The sequence below is a fragment of the Notamacropus eugenii genome, chromosome 1 (genome assembly GCF_028372415.1).
Source record: "Notamacropus eugenii isolate mMacEug1 chromosome 1, mMacEug1.pri_v2, whole genome shotgun sequence".
Lineage (NCBI taxonomy): Eukaryota > Metazoa > Chordata > Mammalia > Diprotodontia > Macropodidae > Notamacropus > Notamacropus eugenii.
In genome coordinates this window covers 362,084,327-362,105,572 of record NC_092872.1, presented here as the reverse complement: position 1 = coordinate 362,105,572, position 21,246 = coordinate 362,084,327, and the positions used below count along the sequence as shown (strand labels likewise).

At 34.8% G+C, this 21,246-nt stretch overlaps 1 protein-coding gene across 5 annotated transcripts in view; it reads right to left on the bottom strand.

Moving 5' to 3' along the window:
* The window catches only part of ATG2B (autophagy related 2B), a 141,728-nt gene that overhangs the window by 7,221 nt on the left and 113,261 nt on the right, over positions 1 to 21,246 (bottom strand). For 3 of the 5 annotated variants that reach the window (XM_072630300.1, XM_072630301.1, XM_072630303.1), the window contains 11 exons: positions 17,827 to 18,053; positions 16,343 to 16,451; positions 11,823 to 12,017; positions 11,064 to 11,165; positions 7,550 to 7,628; positions 6,855 to 7,050; positions 5,704 to 5,773; positions 2,693 to 2,775; positions 1,718 to 1,839; positions 1,445 to 1,599; positions 569 to 718 (listed from right to left, as the gene is read on the bottom strand). In XM_072630300.1, the coding sequence (XP_072486401.1) occupies positions 569 to 718; positions 1,445 to 1,599; positions 1,718 to 1,839; positions 2,693 to 2,775; positions 5,704 to 5,773; positions 6,855 to 7,050; positions 7,550 to 7,628; positions 11,064 to 11,165; positions 11,823 to 12,017; positions 16,343 to 16,451; positions 17,827 to 18,053 (1,488 nt within the window). Of the gene's footprint in view, positions 1 to 568; positions 719 to 1,444; positions 1,600 to 1,717; positions 1,840 to 2,692; positions 2,776 to 2,806; positions 4,230 to 5,703; positions 5,774 to 6,854; positions 7,051 to 7,549; positions 7,629 to 11,063; positions 11,166 to 11,822; positions 12,018 to 16,342; positions 16,452 to 17,826; positions 18,054 to 21,246 lie in introns of those variants that run through there. The other 2 variants (XM_072630302.1, XM_072630304.1) reach the window with 2 other exon arrangements.

The following is a 21,246-nucleotide window of genomic DNA, read 5'->3' as shown; positions in this document are numbered from 1 at the left end:
GTAGACAAAATATTCCTTTCAATGAAAACAGATATCCTCAAAGTATTGAAAACATGAAAGAACAGCCTGGCAACCATCTCACAGACCATCTATTGATGGTCCACCCAATATCAGTACTATAGATACAATAACATACAATAACTACAGAACTGTAGATACAGTTCTTCATTTTCATTCTCTCTCTCTCCATTTTTGAGGGGGATTATATAGGTCATCTAAATCAGTGATTTAAACACCACGGAGAATTCCCAGTGTGGAAACTCCCTTCACCAGTACAGGTAGCATCATCAGTAACAAATCTTAAGAGATGCCAGAGGCATTGAGAAATCTGCCCAAGCTAGCATGTGTCTTTCCTGCTTCAAAATACAGCCCCTCTTATCACTCATTATTTAGCTCCTTTCCTTCATTTGCAACTGACATTCCTATATATGGTGTTAATAACAATTCTCTCAAAACTGTGCTATCTTGTCTCTTTGAAAATGTTTCCAATTAACACAGTGAACTTTTGATGAAAGACATGAAATTATTCAGTGATCTTGGACTTACTGTAGGCTTAGTGTTCACTTACCTCCTTTACAACACTATATGCTTTGGCCACACCTTCCCTCAGGTCTACCGGCTGATGTGCCAAGCGATGATGAGAAAATCTTTTCATTTTTTTGGGGTCAATTGAAATTGTGCCAGGGGATACCATGTCATACGCTGTCTCTGCTGCTGCCTAGAGGGTTGTACCAGGAAATAAGTAAAGAATTCCCAATAAAACATATCACAAAAATTTTCTTACTTGATTCTTGGCCTACTTATTATAAATTCCATAGCATTGCTAGTCCAGTAAACCACCTATATTTGAATACATTTATTCAAATTTAAGTCCTATCATTTTTACTAGAAGTCAAAACTTCCCTAAGAAAACTTCAGAATGTTTATAGTTTTATGTTTTTTTTATTCTAAAATTTGCATAGGTTTTTACTTCAAAAATTGCTAATGTCAAAAAAATAATATAGTCAACAATGTCATAGCACCTATGATCTCACCCATAAACAAAGTGGTCTGTGCATTTTAAAGTGGGAGCTAGCCTCTCCAAATTCCAACATAACTAACTGTTTGCTCCAGAACACTTCCTTGAATTTGATTCTGATCTTTGTTTTCAAATGGGTAGAAATGTTACTAGTTCTGCTAACTTACTTCTTTTAAAGCTATTTGGACATGCAAACATTTGATCATTTGTTTGTGCCTTACTCTGTAAGTTGGTAACACTACTTTGGAGTGAAATTAATGTTGGTGATTGAAAATATACCAAAGGGCTAAATCATTATAAATTTCTAATTATAACCTTTCCTACCCTTCTACTATGCAGTTTAAACAGCAGCTTTATTTAAAACAACATTTTAACAACAACTTTAATATGCTTCAAAACCATAATTTCATAGTCATAAAAAAGTACCTGTATAGTTTGAACCATTCTGTTTGTTAGTTCTAAAGCAGCCATTGCGGTTGAAGTACCAAATGAAGCAGCTCCTTTTTGAAATCCTCTTACAATGCGGCCATCCTTTCTATATTGCTCTATTGGTAACCAGACCAAGTCCTTTAGGCCTTGCACTAGAATACATTGAGGACATATAACACATTAATTGATCTAAATCTCAAAAGCTATCCTGTCACTCTAACTAGATGATTATCCAGTCCCCAAACCCTTATATAACAAAATTTAACTCACCTAATTGTACTAATGAATGTATAGGCCCAACACCTCCCAGAATTCCTGGCAGCTGGTTCTTCTTAATATCATTAAGCCATTCCGCAATTGCATAAGAGAATAATTTGTCTACACCTAGCAGACTATATAGCAAATAACAATTAGTAAATATGGAAGAAATCTGAGATTTTATAAGTTTTCCACTAAAAAAAGTTCAAAAATTATAGCTATAACATTTTAAAACTAATCCTCTAAATTCCAACCTGAGTTTCACTAAATATATTAAGATATAGAATTGAATTACATATTCTTATATAATACCAAGGTTAACTTAAATAGCTGTGCTTTCTATTACTCTAATTTTATAGATAATGAACAGAAATGTGTAGAATTTAAATGACTGGTATTAAGAAGCAAAAAACAAGAAGAACTATAAATCTACAATTAGTTCCTAGCCGCAAAGACACATCTTCTAGACTATTAACTAGCAAATATATTTTTTTATTTTCCTTATATTAACATAAGAAAATGTTAAAATTTTGCAGTACTATCTCACACTGTAAAAATAATTACTATTACATCATTTTGTGAGGGTTAAATCTTGGCCCAAGAAATTCTACTTCCATGCAGCACGAATTAATTTTTCTTCACCAAGACATCAAGGACTGGTGGTTTCATTGTTGGTATGAAGATGCTCTTCACAATGTAAATCACAACTCACCTATAACTTAACAATACTTGCAGGGTTACATGAAGCTCAGAAAGCTTAAGAGACTTCCGAAAGGTAAAAGAGCTAGCATGACAGTGTCAGAGGCAGGATAGGAACTCTGGTTTTTCTCTATATCATGCTGCCTGCCTCTTGACTCCTACTTAACTCTACTAAAAATGAAGCTTCTACCTCAAAACTACTTTTGAATTATGCTATTTAGGAAAATTAATTTTTAACCTGCTTTAAATAATTTCAGTACATAAATTTTATATAACAGCTCAACTCACCCATGTCGATAGAAAAGCCTCTTCAACTTTAACTCAGAACAATTTAATTGAGCAAGACCAATCAGAATTCCAGCTAATGTACCCTTCAAAATGAAAAAGAGCAACATTATTTGAACATTACAAGGTATAAATGCCTTATTACTATTTTCCCATTAAATTTATCTCTAAATTTATCTAATTCCCATTAAATAGTCAGAATGAAACTGATGAAGCTTAAATATCTTAAAAGGCAAAAATGTATTTTGTGAATATACACAAGAACTATTATCAATTTTTAAGCAAAGTATTTTAAAATTAAGCAATATGTAACTTATCCTGAAAATAAAAAACACCGAACTTCTCATAAAAAGCAAGTGTGAATTAACAATTCTAATTACATAAAACTGAAAACTTCTGTACCAACAAATAAAAATACAGTAAGAAATAGGAAAATTTTTTTAAAAAATCTTTACAACGTATCTCACTAAGAAAGGTTTAATACAGTAACACAAATATATAAAAATAAGAGCCATTCCTCACTAGACATGTGGTCAAAGGATATGAACGGGTAATTCTCTAATGAAGAAATACAAGATACCACATAGGAAAATGCTGCAATAAATAGAGAAATCCAAATGAATGCAACTCTGAGATTTTACCTCACACCCATTAAATTGTCAAAGATTACAGAAAGGAAAACAGCCAATTGTTAAAGGGATTGTGAGACAACAAGGAATCTCCTGTACTGCTAGTGGAGCTGTGAACTGATTCAATCATTCTGGAAAATAATCTAGAACTAAAAAATCACTGAACTGTACATATTCTTTGTGGGTTTTGTTTGTCTGGCAGAGAGCTGGACAACTAGGTCTATCTGGTCCAGGTTAGGACTACAGCGTTTGGTTCATTCATTGATCATTATCGAAGCTTTGACTTCATTTTTGACCTGGGCCCGTTGGCCACTTCTTGGGCAAACTAACGTTCCTGCTCATTCTCTCTTCCATTTCTGGGGCCTCACTAATAAGAATTTAGTGAGACACCTGAATGACTCTGGCCTTAATGAAGCTCTGAACTCCCAAGCTCAAGCCATCTACCAGCCTCAGCATCACCTAGTATCAGAGATTACATCTGTGCTACTACACCCAGCCTGTACATACTCTTTCACTCAGCAATACTACTACTAGGTTTCTAACCTAGGAAGGTCAGATACAGGGGAAAAGGACTTACAGGTTAAAAAATATTTATGGCAGCATTTTTCTATTGTGGCAAAGAACTAGAAACAAAAGAAATTCCCCTCAGTTAGTAATAGCTACATAGGTATGGAGGGTAATATCTGAACTAATTATATATGAAAGTGTTATTGTTGTATTGTTTGTCCTTTGTACTTGAAGAGGATCGATGACTATATGATGCTGGAGTCAAGGTGCAGTATGGTGGACTGTGGCTGATCAATCCAATATGAGCTCCAAAGGCTCTACCACAGGTCAGGTACAAACAGTTCATTTGAACATTAGGGATGGGAGTGTCTCTAGATTTGTGCACCTCGCATTTCCTCCTATGACTTGAACAAAGACAAAAAATGGCATCAAAGTCAGCTAACATAGTGATGATAAACTAACTTGAAAAAGATATAAGCCAAAACTAAAGTAGAGAAAGAAATGGTACGTGACTTTGTTGGCAGCTGATTGTGCACTCGATGCAGCCTCTATGGCTGAGAGGCAACAGAATATGGACCAATTCTCTACTCCTTGTGCTAATTTTGACCTGACAATCAACATCAAGAGCTATTCTCTACCATATGAAAGTAATGGAAACTTAATACACCATAAAAAATGAAGAATATGAAGATTCAAAGAAATATGGAGATAAATATGAACTGATACAGCATGAAGTGACCAGAACCAATAGAACAATTTACACAATGATTATAATCATGTAAGAGAAACAACTCTGAAAGACCTCAGAACTTTTGAGTCTTGAGTCATAGTTATAACGTCAGTTATAATGTTTAGTTATAGTGAAGCATCTCTTCTACCTCCTCTTGGTAGAGATGTGATGGACAAAACAGACATGGATTTTCATACATGGCTCATATCTTGATTTGTTTTACTTGATTTTTCATATTAATTGTAAGGAAGTATAGAGGAGATGGGAGTGAAGAAAAAGGAGGTGAATTTATAGATAGTGACATGTACAGGGGAAGGAGGAATTTAAAAGTATTTTTAAAAGTTTCACAGAAAGAAGTGAGGGGAAGTGCAGAACAAATCAAAAACAGAGCAATTTGTTAAGACCTAGATAAACTTTTGTATATGTATATATTATGAGTATATACTCAAATATATACATATGTATATAAACATGTATATACAATTATTCTTTTAAATACTGTCACAAAGTTCAGGTTTTGTACACTTCTCACCTGGCTGCACTACTTTATCCTTCTCTTGTTTTACCAACCATATTCCAGAAAGTTCATTATACAGAAAACCTCATGCCCATTGCAAGATCCCATCAGCCTTGAAATTCCACCTTATCACCAACCTCTATCCCTGTGATTGGAGGGTGAATTCCAAAGTTCCACTTAAGGAAGGAACTCAGCTTAGAATATCTTCTCCTTTCTCATCTGGATGGACTACTTTGAGACTTTTCTGACTTTTCTACTATGCTCTACACACTGAGAACCTTCTCCAGCTGCCCCCTCCTTCCCCTCACTTTCCAGCTTCTTTTTACATATTGTCTCCCTGACTAACCCCCCAAAACTGTAAAGTTCCTAAAGGCAGGGTCCATTTTTTTCATATTTGTATCACCAGCACTTAGCACAGTACAAAAATGTTAATAAATGTTATCAACTGACTATACAATCTTTTTCCCTATTGTTCATGACTTGAGATGTCTATGATTGATTTTTTTTTTTAAATTCCTAAAACAGCAAGTGCACCTAAACATGTTTGGAAAAATGAACTGTAACAGCGACAAGAAACAGAGAAGAATAAATTGAAAGCCTTGCCAAATATATTCCAGTAAAGTTAACAAACCTGATCCATTGATACATGCTTGCCATGGTAATCAAGGCGTATGGGAACTTCTGATGTGAATCTAAATTCTCTGAAAGTAAAGGCAAATAAACATAATTTTAATCATGTGTAAAATTATTAACATCTATAGATCAAATTGAATCCATTTAGTTTTAGTGAAAAATGAAGTCATAAAATAAGTATTTAAGCATTTTGCTGCCCATTAAAATTAATCTTCTCTATTCTTTTAAAGAAACTAACAATATATCAAAACTGATCACATGTTGAAAAATCAAACTCTAATGTCAAAAATGAGATGTTTGCATTCAACATAAAAACCTTTCCTTAAGCTAACAAATAAGAAGCGTTTTATAAAGATCTGCTTGCCCTGTAACAAAGAAGGAAAGTTTTATTTTCTTAAGATTCACCATGCTAAGACTTTGAAAAATAAAAATCATCAATCACACATACAAAAAGATAATTAGACAACCATTCCCACACTTATCCCAATGCCCCTGGATAATATGAAAAAGGGGAGGAGAAAGACTGATTATTTCAACCACGGAATGAGAATCTCAATGATTATACAGTTCAATGTACTGTATGGAGCTGTATGGAGTGATGATGGAAAACAAATTTGTCATCTGGTCGTGTTCAACTCTTCATAACACTATTTGGGATTTTTTTGGCAAACTGTAGTTGTTTGTCATTTTCTTTTCTAGTTCATTTTATAGATGAGGAAACTGAAGCAAACATAATAAGTGACTTGCCCAGAGTCACTTGGCTAATAAGTCTCTAAGACCAGATTTGAACTCAGGAAAATAAACCTGCTGGAATCTGTGCCCAGCACCACTCTTGTCACACAGTGGCAAGAAATAGAGAAGAATACATTGAAACCCTTGCCAAATATATTCCAGTAAAGTTAACAAACTTGATCCACAAAATTCCATTCCTCTTATGCCTTGAACAAGGACAAAAAATGGCATCAGTCAGTCACAAAATCACACAAGTGAAAACACATCAGGATCTTAAATGGTAGTACAAAATCTCCTGATAAGGACTCAGATATTATTTAGATACATCATCAATTCATATTATAAACAAAGGATGGATAAACTCTAAATCCCCAACTCCAAAAAAAATTATGAACAAAGGGAAAAAAAAAACCTTACCTAAAAAACACAGGTTGATCACTAAACAGTGTTGTTTCAGCTAAATTCTCCTCCTCCCCATTAACCACTTCCACTGAACTGCCATCATGGCATTGCTGCTTTGGCCCAGGAAAAGAAACAACTAGGTTTGGCTCCTTTGAGGCACTCAAATGCTTTGGCAAACTGCAGGTGACATCAGCTCCAGGAGATTTTTTAACTGAAAGTGACAGATTTTTTAAAAAATTTAGTACAATTCTTTCAAGTAATTAAGCATTAATATACATTTAATGTGTTCAGTTAAAAACACAATCAGTATTAGAGACATAATCTGTACAACTCATTTAAAGGCTTATCTAATATGTGTGTCACTACAGAATACCTTTGTATAAATTAAAATAAATGTACAGTTCTTCCATATATGGATATACATTATTCTCAGAGAAGCCTGGTAATATCAACCTATATGTGTAACTTAATAGCTTAGCAATCATTTTACATAAATATCACATTTCAGTCTAATTTGTAAAGTAGTTATATTATTATATTATTTAAAATATCATAAGACTATTAAGAACCTTTAGAGACTCTCTCTTCAACAACCTTATTTTATAAAGGAGGAACATAAGTCCAGAGATAAGCGACATATCCAAGCTTACGAAGCCAATAGGTAATAAAACTAGAACTCAAACTTGGGTCATCTGACGCATATAAAGTACCTTCTGGATCTGGAGTCATTAGAAGTTCCACTTCTGTAGAAAGACTAGTGAAAAAATCCTTCAGGAAAAACAAGGCATCCTAAAATTTAAAAACAACATTTAATCATAGCTCTTAAATTCCTATAGAAATTCCTGATGACCATCTTCTAAGGTGAAAGGTAGGGTTATAAATTGTGTCCCAGTAGAAAGAATACTCTCTTACACAGGCAAAATAACAGCACGCAATTACTGTAACTAAAATTACATATATTTAGAAACTCCAAAAAATACTAGAGATTTTTAAGTCATTAATTAATCTCTCCTATATAAGCCAAAAGGAAAATCATGGTTCCTTTTCCAACTTTTAGCCCTATTTAGGAGATTTCTAAATCCAAATATATTAGGGATTCTCTAAAAAACAAAAACAAACAAAACAGAATTTTCATTATTATGGTTTTTGACATTTTATTCAATATACAATACATTCAAATACTGAAAAAAGCTCATTAACGGTCTCTGTATATGATGGCATGTAATCACATGTAAAAATCATGCATATCAATCAACAAGCATTTATTAAGCATCTACTCTATCTGTACTAGGCACTTTCATAGGTTCTATGCTTATAATGACAAAAATGGAGCAACTCTTGTCCTCAAGGAGCTTATCTTCTATTGGAGGAGCGAATAAGTACATAAAAAACCATATGCAGAGAACAAAAATAAATATAGGGAAGTTTTGGGAGGTAGGAAAATAACAGCAGGATGGATCAAGGAGGACTTCAAACAGAAGTTAGAAAGTCATTTATAAAGGGATATTATAGAATGGATTCCTGTTAAATTTGTATTACACAGAATGGCTTCCAACTCATGATATTCTATTATCCTCTAACATGTACTTCCCTTCTATAATGAAATTTTGTTACAAAAAATGAACAATTTAGTAGGAAATCTATCTAGTCAGAAACTTCAGTATAGAGGGATAGTTTACATCAGAATGGAAGCATTCCCTGTGGCATTGTAAAAGAAACATGTCAATCAGTATTGAGATTGCCAATAACTTCAACTTCAGTCTTCAATTTAATCACAAACTAAAAACTTTACCTGTTTCATTCTTTCAATTTAAATAATGCCTCAAATTTTAAGGTGAATAAACTAAGATCTAATAAGCAGAAGAGCATAAAAGACTACATAATTCCAAAACATATAGTAAATTAAATATCAACCACATTTATCTGAAATATAAATACTGAAAATTTTTTTCTAAGAAAGTAATGTAAAATATGATATTTTTTTGCCAGCAGATGGGGATATTTTAATACTATGTCAATGTTCTGTGGCCTTTTAAAGGACACATCATGTAAGGCCTACAAATAAATGTGTCTTTACATTAAAAAATTTTTCCTCATTTTAAACAATTCATTTTTTAAATAGAAAGTTATAATGTGTCAAGTGAATACTAATACTATTTTTAGATATCCACCAAAAATAGTGTTTTACAATAAAACCTAACTTTTAGTGATAGATTTATTGCAAACTTTGAGTTCTTAGTAAGATACTAACAGAGAAAATAGCTATAAAACATTACTTTATAAATTCGTTTTCATAACTACTCTTCTACATCCATATACAGGATGACACAGAACAGGCTCATTGCCTAAATTTCAAGAAATTTGGCTTTGTATTCTAATTCTCAAATTGCTTAGCAGTATAACTTTCAGCAATTCATTTACCCTATAAAATGGAACTAACGTTGTACAGTTCCTGCCTTCCTCTTGAAAGTTTTGGGCACTGGATTCTATTAAAGTCAACTTAAAACTACAGTTCCTTGGATTTATTAAAATTTAAGACAATGAAATGACATTTCAGTTCTTAACATGCAAAATGCAATTAAGATGAAATTAAGATGAGAATTTGAATAATGTCCTCTCGGAGAAAAAAAATTACACAAATTCAAATTACAACCCATTAAATTTAAATTTATTAATTTATTTGTTTTCAGAAGAATAAAATGGAAAAGTAAGTATTTGGATATTACATGATATCCAAATACAAGGGGTAAATATTCCTAGTTTACAGTCCTCACTTCAAGATTCATACTTAAAGTATGGTTAAACATGTTATTTTAAGTAGAAAAAGATTTGGATTTCCCTGTACATACATATAAAAACAAACATACCTATAAATGTATATACACATACACAAACATGTATATAATATGGAGGCCTGGTGATAGAGAACATTTATGCTGTTTAATGACTATCATAAGTTTGGAAAAGCTTGCCGCTTTGTTAAGTGATTGACAATGTTTTCAGCTTTTACAGCTCTCCAAGACTGTCAATTCTACAGAGGTTGTAATCTGTGTCTGTGGAGGGAGAACTCACACAGACAAAATAACAACCCTTATCCCAAATTTCACTATGGCTTTTCTTTTTTGACTATGGCTTTGTTTCTTTGGAAGTATGGTACCTCAGGGAATTCTTCCCCTTGACTGTTCAATATATTCATAAAATTAGTTTCCCTGGCTGCTTTATCCAAGATTAATGTTTCCTTATTTTAAAATCATGTACACTATAGTTGTAGAGGGAAACTCAATATAAAAAACCCTACAAGTCAATTAAAGAAAGTTGGGTCCCACAAATTTGGCATAATTGTAGGATAAAGACAACTATATCTTGATCAGATGTTTAGCCTCAAAGGAGGCTGCCATTAACAAATTTCCCCACCAATACTTCATCATATTTCTATAATACCAAAACATGTATTAAAAATGCAATTATCAAACAAAAAACAGGAATCTAGAGAACTGTAATAAGACAATATATATCTAAAATATTTATTGCCTTGTATGGACAAACTAGGGAAAATTACTAAAAAATAATGACTTGTGTAAAGTCTTGCTAAATTTGAGTATTTAAGAAGTTATTTTCTCACTAAGACATTGCCATTTTTTAGAAGAAAAAAATACAACAATCTAATTGCATTCTTGAAATAACTACATTCATATTTTTAGCAGACATATGCCTAGGAGTCTATTTTGTTTGGTGTTTCTACCAAGTTTGTCATCAACAATGCTGCATAATTACCATTCACACATACATTCTTTTCCTACACAGGCATAAATAATACAGACAAAAGTTTTGTTTTACAAAGACACAAATATGCAATTATTTTTGCACTCTGACCTGACATAACATTTTTGCTAATTTTCTAATGAACTCAACATATTAATATCTGTTTTTCTACATTATCCCTACTAGGCTATGAATTACATATCAGGCACTGAATCTTCTATCTCAGGCTTATGGTGTTCCAGACATAAGATCTGCTTAACAAATGACTGCTGCATGAATTTTTTTTTTATTCTAAGAAACAAAAAGTTTCTTCATCTGTTAAAAGCTTAAATTTAATGAAAAATTGTTGTGTACTTGAGGGATAAGAAGTATAAAGGCTACGAGTCTACTGAATTACAATGTATTTTGAGTATTTTTTCTATTTTTCAATTAAAATCCACATTATGGTTTAAAAATACAAACCTGGTCAATATTGAGTCGAAGTGGCATTAATGACACTCTTAAACAGCATTCTTGTGGTGCTCTTCCAGATTCTGGACGTACATGTAATGCTTTAACTGTTAACTAGAAGACAAATGAAAAAAATGTATGTCTTTGTTAACCAACGATAAAACTCTATCACAAAATAATCTTTGCCCTAATTTTGAAAATGATTGAACCCTCCACAAATTCAATTCACACTTTCTCCTAAGTAGGAAAAGAAAACAAATCTTTTAGCTTTCTTTTTTAAAAAAGGCTCCTGCCCATATACTCATAAAATTAAACTTCTTAAGAATCGAAATACTTACAAAAACAATGGCTTTGTATAGTTCAGCAGAAACGTTAGTTTTTCCTGTTATCACAATGTTGGTGAAAAATATGCAAAATAAAATGAGGAACCAAAAAAGTGTCTAAAAATATTTCAAAGTGCTCTTCACATCACACTTCAGAGTACATCAAAATACCCATGTCAACCTTGTGGTGACAGATCTTTCTGTATTTTAGTACACTGGGCCTCAGATGGCATGCAAGCATGATCCAAAGGGTGAGTACTCAAGGCCATTGTAGCTTGGCAGAAATCACCAAAGTTTACAGTCCCCCTGTATAATCTTCAAGAACTCAGGGTCAACTCCATGCTTTGAAGAGGTTTCAAGATTAGATTTAACAAAAGCATCTTCCTGTTACCTATTTGTTCAAACTAATAAACAACTGAAAAATAGGAATATAAAAAATAGACCTTACCATGTTAGAATGGGCTTTTCTAGGCATCTCCTTACTACAGTAAAGATATAAAAATTTGTTCATTTGTGATGTAGCCAAGCGATCACGAATCTCAAGGTCCTGAACAATAAACACCTGGCGCGACACTGGATGTTCTAAGAGACTGGACTCACATTCTGGTTTCCTTGGTGGGTATACTTCATGCTGAAATTTCACCTTCACATTAAAATAAAATGGATAACATATGCTAGGAACACAGAGCAATTATTATACATGTTAATTCAGTTCTCAATTAGATTCAGTCGCTAAAATTCAACATCTTTCTGTTTTTGTGTGTATAATCCGATTTATTTAAAGAAGAATGAGCACCATAGCATTTACTTGGCCTTTAGAATCATTTAACTTCATCTCAATCGCAGCATGTATAGAGCAAAAAAGCAAATGTTTTTCCATTTCAAAAAGTTGCTCAAAAACAAGTTATTACTAGCAACAAATGAACAAATCCAAGAAATAGAAAAAGCATGCAATTTAGAATAATTCAATTTTTTATATTGTAAACTAAATCAATTAATAAATATTTGTTAAAAAGCATGCATTGTAGAAGACTTTGAGGATCCAAAGGCAAAATGGAAACAATCTCTGTTCTCAAGGAGCTTACATTCTCCTGGGAGAGACAACATGCACATATGGACAAAATAAATATGAGGTAAGTAAATACAAGGAAAGGATAAAGAAAGGCTTTGTGTGGAGTTGGTGCTTAAGCTATGTCTTAAAGAAGTGAGGGAACACATAAGGCAAAGGCTAGGAAATACTGAATTCCTACAAATGGAAAAGCCGGTGCAAAAGCATGGAGACGGGAAATGAATATGTGTGAGGAACAGGTTAGTTTGGCTGGACAGCAACATATAGAAGGGGGAGTAATATATAATGAGATTGCAAAAATATATATGAGTCAAGTTGTGAAGGACTTTATAAGAGTTTATCTTTTTATCTTATAGGACAGTCTAATAAGGGAGTCTAATAAGTAAGGGAATGGCATGATCATATTTGTGCATACAGAAAATGATTCTGGTAGATATATGGAGGCTGGATTGGAAGGAGGAGGAAACTTGAGGCAGGCAGACATATTTGGGGGCCACTGCCACAATCCTGGTCAGAGATGATGAAAGCCTAAACTAAGATAATGGCTATGTAAAGAGAGAAAAAGAGTTAGATGAGAATGATGTTGCACAGGTGGAAAGAAACAACAAGATTTAGCAACTGATTATATATGTACAGTGACATAGAGTAAGAAGTTGAACATAATGCCAAGATTATGAACCTGAGAGACTGGAAGACATTTAAACTCACACATTACTTAAAAAGCTATGGGAAAGAAATATTAACTAAACTAAAAAAGCTAACACCACTAAAAATTTTATTTCATCTCAAATCCTTATCACTTACACCACAACTGTTCCAAATACATTTTTCCCCACTTTTATATCTTAATACTATCTCTCAGAAGATGCCTTACTTTACTAAGAGAGAGCTCATTAAAGATGAACTTTCTCATCTCCCTCCTTCCACATCTCAAAAAATTTTTTATATCTTCACCTATCCTCTCCATTTCTTCCTTCATTTTACCAAAGTTAGGGTGTTCGTACTCCTTCCAAATGGTAACTCCTCCCAAATGGTAACTCCTCCCTTGTTACCATTCCCTTCCATCTCGGAGCAAATTACTCTATTAATCATCTCTAATCCCTCTTGGCATTTCCAATTTCTCTTCTTCCACTGACTCCTTCCTCTCCGCCTATTAACATATTTGTTGTTGTTCAGTTGTTTCAATTGTATTCAACTCTTCATGACCCTATTTGGGATTTTCTTGGTCAAAATGCTGGAGTGGTTTGCCATTTCCTTCTCTAGCTCATTTTACTGATGAAGGAACTGAGGCAAACAGGATTAAATGACTTGCCCAGGATTACACTGCTAGTAAGTGTGTGAGGCTAGATCTGAACTCAGCTCTTCCCAATTCCAGGCCTGGTACTCTTATCCACTGGGCGACTTATCTGTCCATTAACACGTTCAGGTCTCCTTTGTCCTTAAAAAAATAAAATGAACTTTCCCTTCACTAGTTATACCTAAAGCTATTATTCCATGTTTTTCCTTTCCTTTCCTACCAAATTTCTAGGAAAAAGTCTACATTTACTGCCTTAATCTCTTTACTCAACACTGTGGCCCTCAACCCAGTGTAATTTGGATTCTATTATTATCATTCTATTAAAACTATACCTTAAGTTCATCAATGAGTTTCTTATTATCTAATCCACAAGTTTTTTCAGTTTATAAACCCTATTGACATTTCTGTAGCATTTTACGCTGTTAATCACTCTTTCCTTAATAATCTTGGATTCCATGACACCAAATTTTCATCCTTTTTTTCTCCCTCCTATTCTCTTGTATATCCTTCATTGACTCCTCTTCCTTTTCCTATCCCCATCTCCTTAAAAAGACTATCTCCTCAAAGTTCTGTACTAGGCTGTCTTTTTTATAATTTTTCCTTGTACTTACAATATTGCAAGCTATAGTACAGTTATTTGTCTTTCTTAACATCTTTAGTAGCCTATACTGGGGCTGCCAGGTGGTGCAGTGGACACAGCACCAGTGCAGGAGTCAGGAGAACCTGAATTCAAATCTCACCTCAGACACTTGACACTCACTAGCTGTGTGACCTTGGGCAAGTCACTTAACCCCAATTGCTTCATCCTGGGTCATCTCCAGTCATCCTGATGAATATCTGGTCACTGGATTCAGACAGCTCTGGAGGAGAAGTGAGGCTGGTGACCTGCACAGCCCTCCCTCACTCAAAACAAAGTCAAGTGCTAGTCATGTCATTATTTCTCTGATGGCATGGTCTTCTTCAGCAACGAAGGACAAACATATAGTAGCCTATATGCTTATCGAGGGCAAGGGATATCTTTTTCATCTATCTAGTCTCTGCAGTACCCTGTGGACATTAAGTAATGAGTCCAATACTTAATCTGTTAGACTCAAATGATCCTAAAATTTTCTCAGTATTATGAAGCTAAAGAAGCTTCTAGTGATCTAAAAGATCATGGATTGCCCCATAGTGGATATAAGGAGAATGCAGCTATTTTCAGCAATGACCTTTGTGAAACAAATGAAAAATAACAAATAACCTAATTGTTATACTGGTACCCACAAAGAGTAAAAAGACTGGATGGAATACTGAGTTGATTCTCTGAGAATTTCTGAAATGGTATGAACAACAAAAGTATGGATGAGTTCTAACTTCATCAGTGGAGAGAATATCCACATGCATGATATAAAAGATCAGCTGAATCTAATCTAGTCTAATTCAATCCAGTAAGCATTTATTAAGTGCCTACTATCCCTAGGGATAACAAGATAAAACAAAAGACAGTTCCCACCCTCAAAGTGCTTATATTCTACTGGAAGGATAGTGAGGAGTCAGAAGACCTGGGTCTGAATTCTTCCTGGGTTGATCACACCTGTGTTATCTTAGACAAGTTACTTAATCTTTCAGGCTTCAGTGTCCTCATTTGTGAAATGAAGTACTGGTTTAAACGGCTTCTAAGGTCCCTTCCATCTTTGTACCTATGGTCCTGTGACCCAATGTAAACAAAGTATATAAACAATTGTCAGAGGACAGAGAGAGTCAGGATAACTTACAGGGTGGAGGAATTATCAGGGAGGACTTCTGATAAGAGGATGCTCATAAGCTGTCTTGACAGCTAAGGATGCTAAGAGCAGGAGGTGAGGGACAGGAAACAATTTTATACAAATGCACGAAGGTGAGAGGTAGTAATGTTACTACAAGTAAGCCGGTTTGGCTTCCCTGAGTAAAGAAAAGTAATGTGAAATAAAAAGCCTGGGAAAAACAGGCTTGGATTGAAAGTGGCCTGAAATGAAAAGCTGAGTTTGGATTTTATCTCATAGGCAATCAGGAACCACTGCAGGTTCTAGAGTAGGAGGATAACAGAGGATAATGTGGTTAGCCTTCTCAATTAATAAGATTATTTTAGCAGCTGGATTAAGCACTGAGTAGAGAGGGAGAAGCTTAAAGCCTATAAAGAGGCTAATCTAATTAAGAGGCTGCAAAATCCAGATAAAACAAGATGAAAGCCTGGGTTACAGCAGTACACAGGGATAAGACACACTGTAAAGTAGTGGTCTCAAACTCAAATAGACTATGTAGGTCACATATTGATTTAGAAAACCACAAAGTAATACTAAATATGTCAAACTGTGGCTTTTATTTATGGCTAGACATTTCCAAATTACATTTTCAACTGGTTCGAGCCTAACTTGAGAGTGGCCCATGTACCCTCTGCTGTAAGATCTTGAGATCTCAGACCCACTGAAGTACCTAACATTAGGCCAATTCCACCTGCTCACAGAGGAAGGCTGTGCAACACTTAAAATCATACAAGGTTTGCCCATTAGTCATAAGGGAGAACAAGGGTCAACTAAAGAGACAAAACCTCGACTCAAAGCTGTCTTTCAAAATGTTTTCTCACCTTGCTCAACTGTATTTCCATTAAAAAGTCAAAATTCCTTCCTTTTCCTCCACATGCCACACTACGTCCATGTCTCGTGGGTGTATGAGAAGGGGAACTGTGTGGACTACTAGAAGTAAAACCAAAAAATATATCTTATTGAAAGCAATATTCCAAATAAGTCAATTAATGTTATCTAAGAGTTTTTTTTTTAAATGAGACAAATCAGTCATACCACAGAAAGATACAAAACACACACACACACACACAAGCTCCAAAGAAGAGATGGAACACTTCATATAATTTAAAGCACTAGCCTGAGTTTTATGCTTGATATATGCATTTTATTTTATATATGCATTTTACTATTAAACAACAAAGTGATAAATGCTGAGAACTACAAAGGTACATTATTGTAACTTTTTCACTGAGGCATATAAATAAATAGCACAGACTTATCACCATCCTGTTGTTAGGCCAGGACACTCATTCTATTATATTGCAGTCCTTCTTTAGATGGTTCCCAAGAAAGACTCACCTTATGCCAAATATGAGGCAGGGTGACAATGAATTTTCAGTTTAAAAAAATCAGATTAAAAAGATAATCCTGACTTATATACAAGCTGGGTGACCTTCAGCAAGCTGCTTTCCCACTCTAGACGTAAGTGGTTTGAGTGGAGTGGAGTGGGGTTTGAGTCTAAAGATTTCTTTGTGTCAGGTATCTGATTTGGGAAACTGCCCTAGGGGAAGGGAACAATTCATATGTTACTGGGGTTTTCCTTATTTCCTGATTTCATAATGGCCACTTCTGCAGCCTCTACAAGACTAACAGAACTCCCAGAGACCATTTACCCAAAGGACCTTTAGCAGACAGGACTCTCTTCTGAGTCTGATCAAACCAAATGAACCCCATAAATAATTCAACACTGGTGTAGGACCCCAGGAATCTATGATGATATTGGGACTACACTGGTGATCACAGGCACAGATAGATACTGATCTCTATCATATCTCTATCATATGCTGAACATAACATGCTGTCTACCTCTGCTGAATGTAATAGTCTAGTTCCAAAGAAGAGAATTCTCCCAATGATACAAAGTCAAATACTATGTAGTCCATTACCACTCCTTTTTAAAGCAAAATACCAGGTAAGAGTTCTCACCAAGTGACATCATCAAATCTCTCATTGTGTAGAAGCCTTATTTCCCTGCCCATAGTTGAAATATTTCAGCATTCAAGTTCTATGTTACATCAATGTAAATTACTTAAATTCAGAAGAACGCATAAAGTTCACAAAACAAATGTAAAACAACAGGACTAAAATTTTAAAAGCTTTAGTAATGACATTACAAATCACTCATACAATAGGGAGAAATCAGGGGCTGGGGAAACTAGAAAAAAAAGAAACCAAAAAACCTAGACAGAACATTTCACAATATTCTTATTCTCTCTATAAAATAGAGCTATCGGGGGGGGGGGGGGGAGCAGAGAAAATGACTTACACATAACTTTTAGCTGGAGATGTAGGAAGCAATGTTCCAAAATCCTTTCCTCCATAGAGATGCCAAATAAGAGAGACTTCCTTAACAACATATCGTATTATAGGAGTAGGAAAGTGTAATGGTGCTTTGCTAGTATCCGTTTTTTTTACAGGCAGACTAAAATGATTCTCTATTATTATAATATCATCATCAACCATTGTTTTCACTACAGGTTCTTCTTCCTTCTCCTAAAGGAAAAAAAATTGCAATTACTAAAAAGTCAAGTGTGCCCATAAACACTCACTATGAGAATGCTATCTGACATAATCCCTGGGAGTATTTATACTATCTTAAGTCTAAAAGTAAAAAAGGAAAGATACTTCTCTGTATTTTTCTTGGAAATGGTTCTCTATAAAAATGTTTTTTAAACCTTATATAAAACCATGTATTTTTATTAACCCGACTCATTTGACTTTTATAATGTTTATTGTTGAGTATGTACAAACTATTATTTAAAAAATTATGATAGGCAATACATCAGCTGGTTTTATTGAAGTGATTCTTTTCCTCTTTCTTTTAAAATCTTTGTTTACAACAATATAGAAAAGGTATGGACAGTTTCAGAAGGAAATAAGCAAGGGAATAAGGACTTTATATGGCATCTATCATGTACCAGGCACTGTGCTAAGCACTTTTTACAAATATTATTTCATTTGATTCTCACAACAACATTAAGAGCTAGGTTTCTATAATTATCCTCATTTTACAAATGAGGAAATTAAGGCAAATAGAGGTTAACTGACTTGTCCAAGCCACAAAACTATTTTTTTAGTCTTCATGATTCCAGGCCCAATACTCTATCCACTGTGACACTGTCAGAAATGAATAAAAAGTAAAAACAAAGATCATATACATACATATATGTATGTGTATGTGGGAGGTATATGTGTGCATGTGTATGTATACATTATATATATATAAAAATTATGGAGGTGATATAAGATTGCAGAATGAACTTAAGACTGGATATCAAGAGTAACTGGGTTCAATTTGCTTTGTCACCTTAAATGAGGGATGTTACCTGTACAGGCCTTGGTTTCCTTTTCTACAAAAGCAAAGAAATAGACAAGACTATACCCAAAATCTATTCCTAATCCAAATTCTATAATCTTATAAACTCTGTGAACCTGTGCAGGATCATCAATATCATTCAGATTTTGTGATTCTATGACATGGATTATAAAAATCAAAGGATTAAAACTCACAATTAAAATCAGAAAAGAGGAACAGGACACTAAGTATCTAAAACTTCAAATACACAAGGTACACAAAACTTAGTAAGAAAAACAACCAGGGGCAGAGCCAGGATGACAAGTGAAGGATGGACCTACTCTAGCTCTCCCTCCCATAGCCCATAAAATACCTGTAAAAAATGACTCTATAAACAAATTCAAGAGCAGCAGAAACCACAAAACGACAGAGTTAAAGAGATTTCCAGACCAAGAGATTCTGGAAGGCCGACAGAAAAGGTGTATCATGCTGGGCTCAGAGCAGAGAGCAGCCTAGCCTTGTCGGTGGGGCACAGACAGGACTGCAGCAGGCTTCAGGGCACAGAATCACAGGTCAGCACGTGCAGTTCCCAGATTTCTCAACCCACAAATGCCAAAGACAACTTCAAAGGTCAGCAAGAAAGCTCTTTCACCTGGGTGAAAAGGGAACAAAGGGAACACGGTCTAACCCAGACCCAAAGGCTGTGGCGGTTACTGTAGTAGCAGCATCCATTTTAGGAGCCCTCCACCTAAAGACTCTGGGGGCATTGCGCACATGATCTAGGTCTCAGCCCTGAGTGGCAGTCCCAGGGTGAGGAGGAGCTCTGGTGTGGTAGAGCTGGTGGAGGTTCTGGAGAGAGAATTCTACTCGCAGATCCTGGGCAGAACAGCTTGTGGTTGCTCCCAGACCAGAGCGCAGGCCGGGAGAGGAGTATACTCCTCTCCCTTAATTGTGCCACACTGGAAAAACTGAGAACTTACATGTCCCTAGAGCAGATAAAAGCTAATGACTTTATGAAAAATCAAGAAATTATAAAACAAAACCAAAATAATGAAAAAATAGAAGACAATGTGAAATATCTCATTGGAAAAACAACTGACCTGGAAAATAGATCCAGGAGAAACAATTTAAAAATTATGGGACTACCTGAAAGCCAGGATCCAAGAAAAGGAGCCTAGACATCATCTTGTATGAAATTATCAAGGAAAACTGCCCTGATATTCTAGAACCAGAGGGTAAAATAGAAACAGAAAGAATTCACTGTTCACCTCCTGAAAGAGATCCCAAAAGAAAAATTCCTAGGAATAGCACTGCCAATTCCAGAGTTCCCAGATCAAGGAGAAAATATTGCAAGCAGACAGAAAGAAACAATTTGAGTATTGTGGAAATACAATCAGGATAACACAAGATCTAGCATCTTCTATATTAAGGGACTTAAGGACTTGGAATATGATATTCCAGAAGTCAAAGGAACTAGGATTAAAACCAAGAATCACCTAACTAGCAAAATTAAGTATAATATTTCAGGGGGGAAAATGGTCATTCAATGAAATAGAGGACTTTTAAGCATTCTTGATGAAAGGACCACAGCTGAATAGAAAATTTGACTTTCAAACACAAGAATCATGAGAAGCAAGAAAAGGTAAGCAGAAAAGAGAAATCATTAAGGGACTTAACTAAAGTTGAACAGTTTACCTTCCTACATGGAAAGATAATATTTGTAACTCTTGAGACTTTTCTCAGTATTTGTGTAGTTGGAGGGACTGTATACATACAGAGGGGGCACAGAGTAAGTTGAATAGGAAAGAATGATATCTAAAAAAATAAAGGGGTAAGAGAGGAATATATTGGGAGAAGAAAGGGAGAAAAGGAATGGGGCAAATTATCTCTCATAAAAGAGGCAAGAAAAAGCTTTTTCAAAGGAGGGGAAAAGGGGGATGGTGAGAGGGAAAAAGTGAAGCTTACTCTCATCACATCTGGCCTAAGGAGGGAACAACATGCATACTCAATTTAGTATGAAAATCTATTTTACACTACAGGAAAGTAGGGGAGAAGGGGAGAAGTGGGGTGTGGGAGGGATGATAGAAGGGAGGGCAAATGGGAGGAGGGAGTAATTAGAAGTAAACGCTTTTGGGGAGGGACAAGGCCAAAAGAGAGAACAGAATAAAAGGGGGACAGGATAAGATGGAGGGAAATATAGTTAAGTCTTTCACAACATGACTACCATGGTAGTCTTTTGCATAACTCACATATAGAGCCTTTACTGAATGGCTTGCCTTCTCAGTGGGGATGGATGGGAGGGAGGAAAAGAGAGAAGTTGGAACTCAAAAGTTTTGGAAACAAATGTTGATAATTGTTTTTGCATGCAACTGGGAAATAAGAAATACAGTT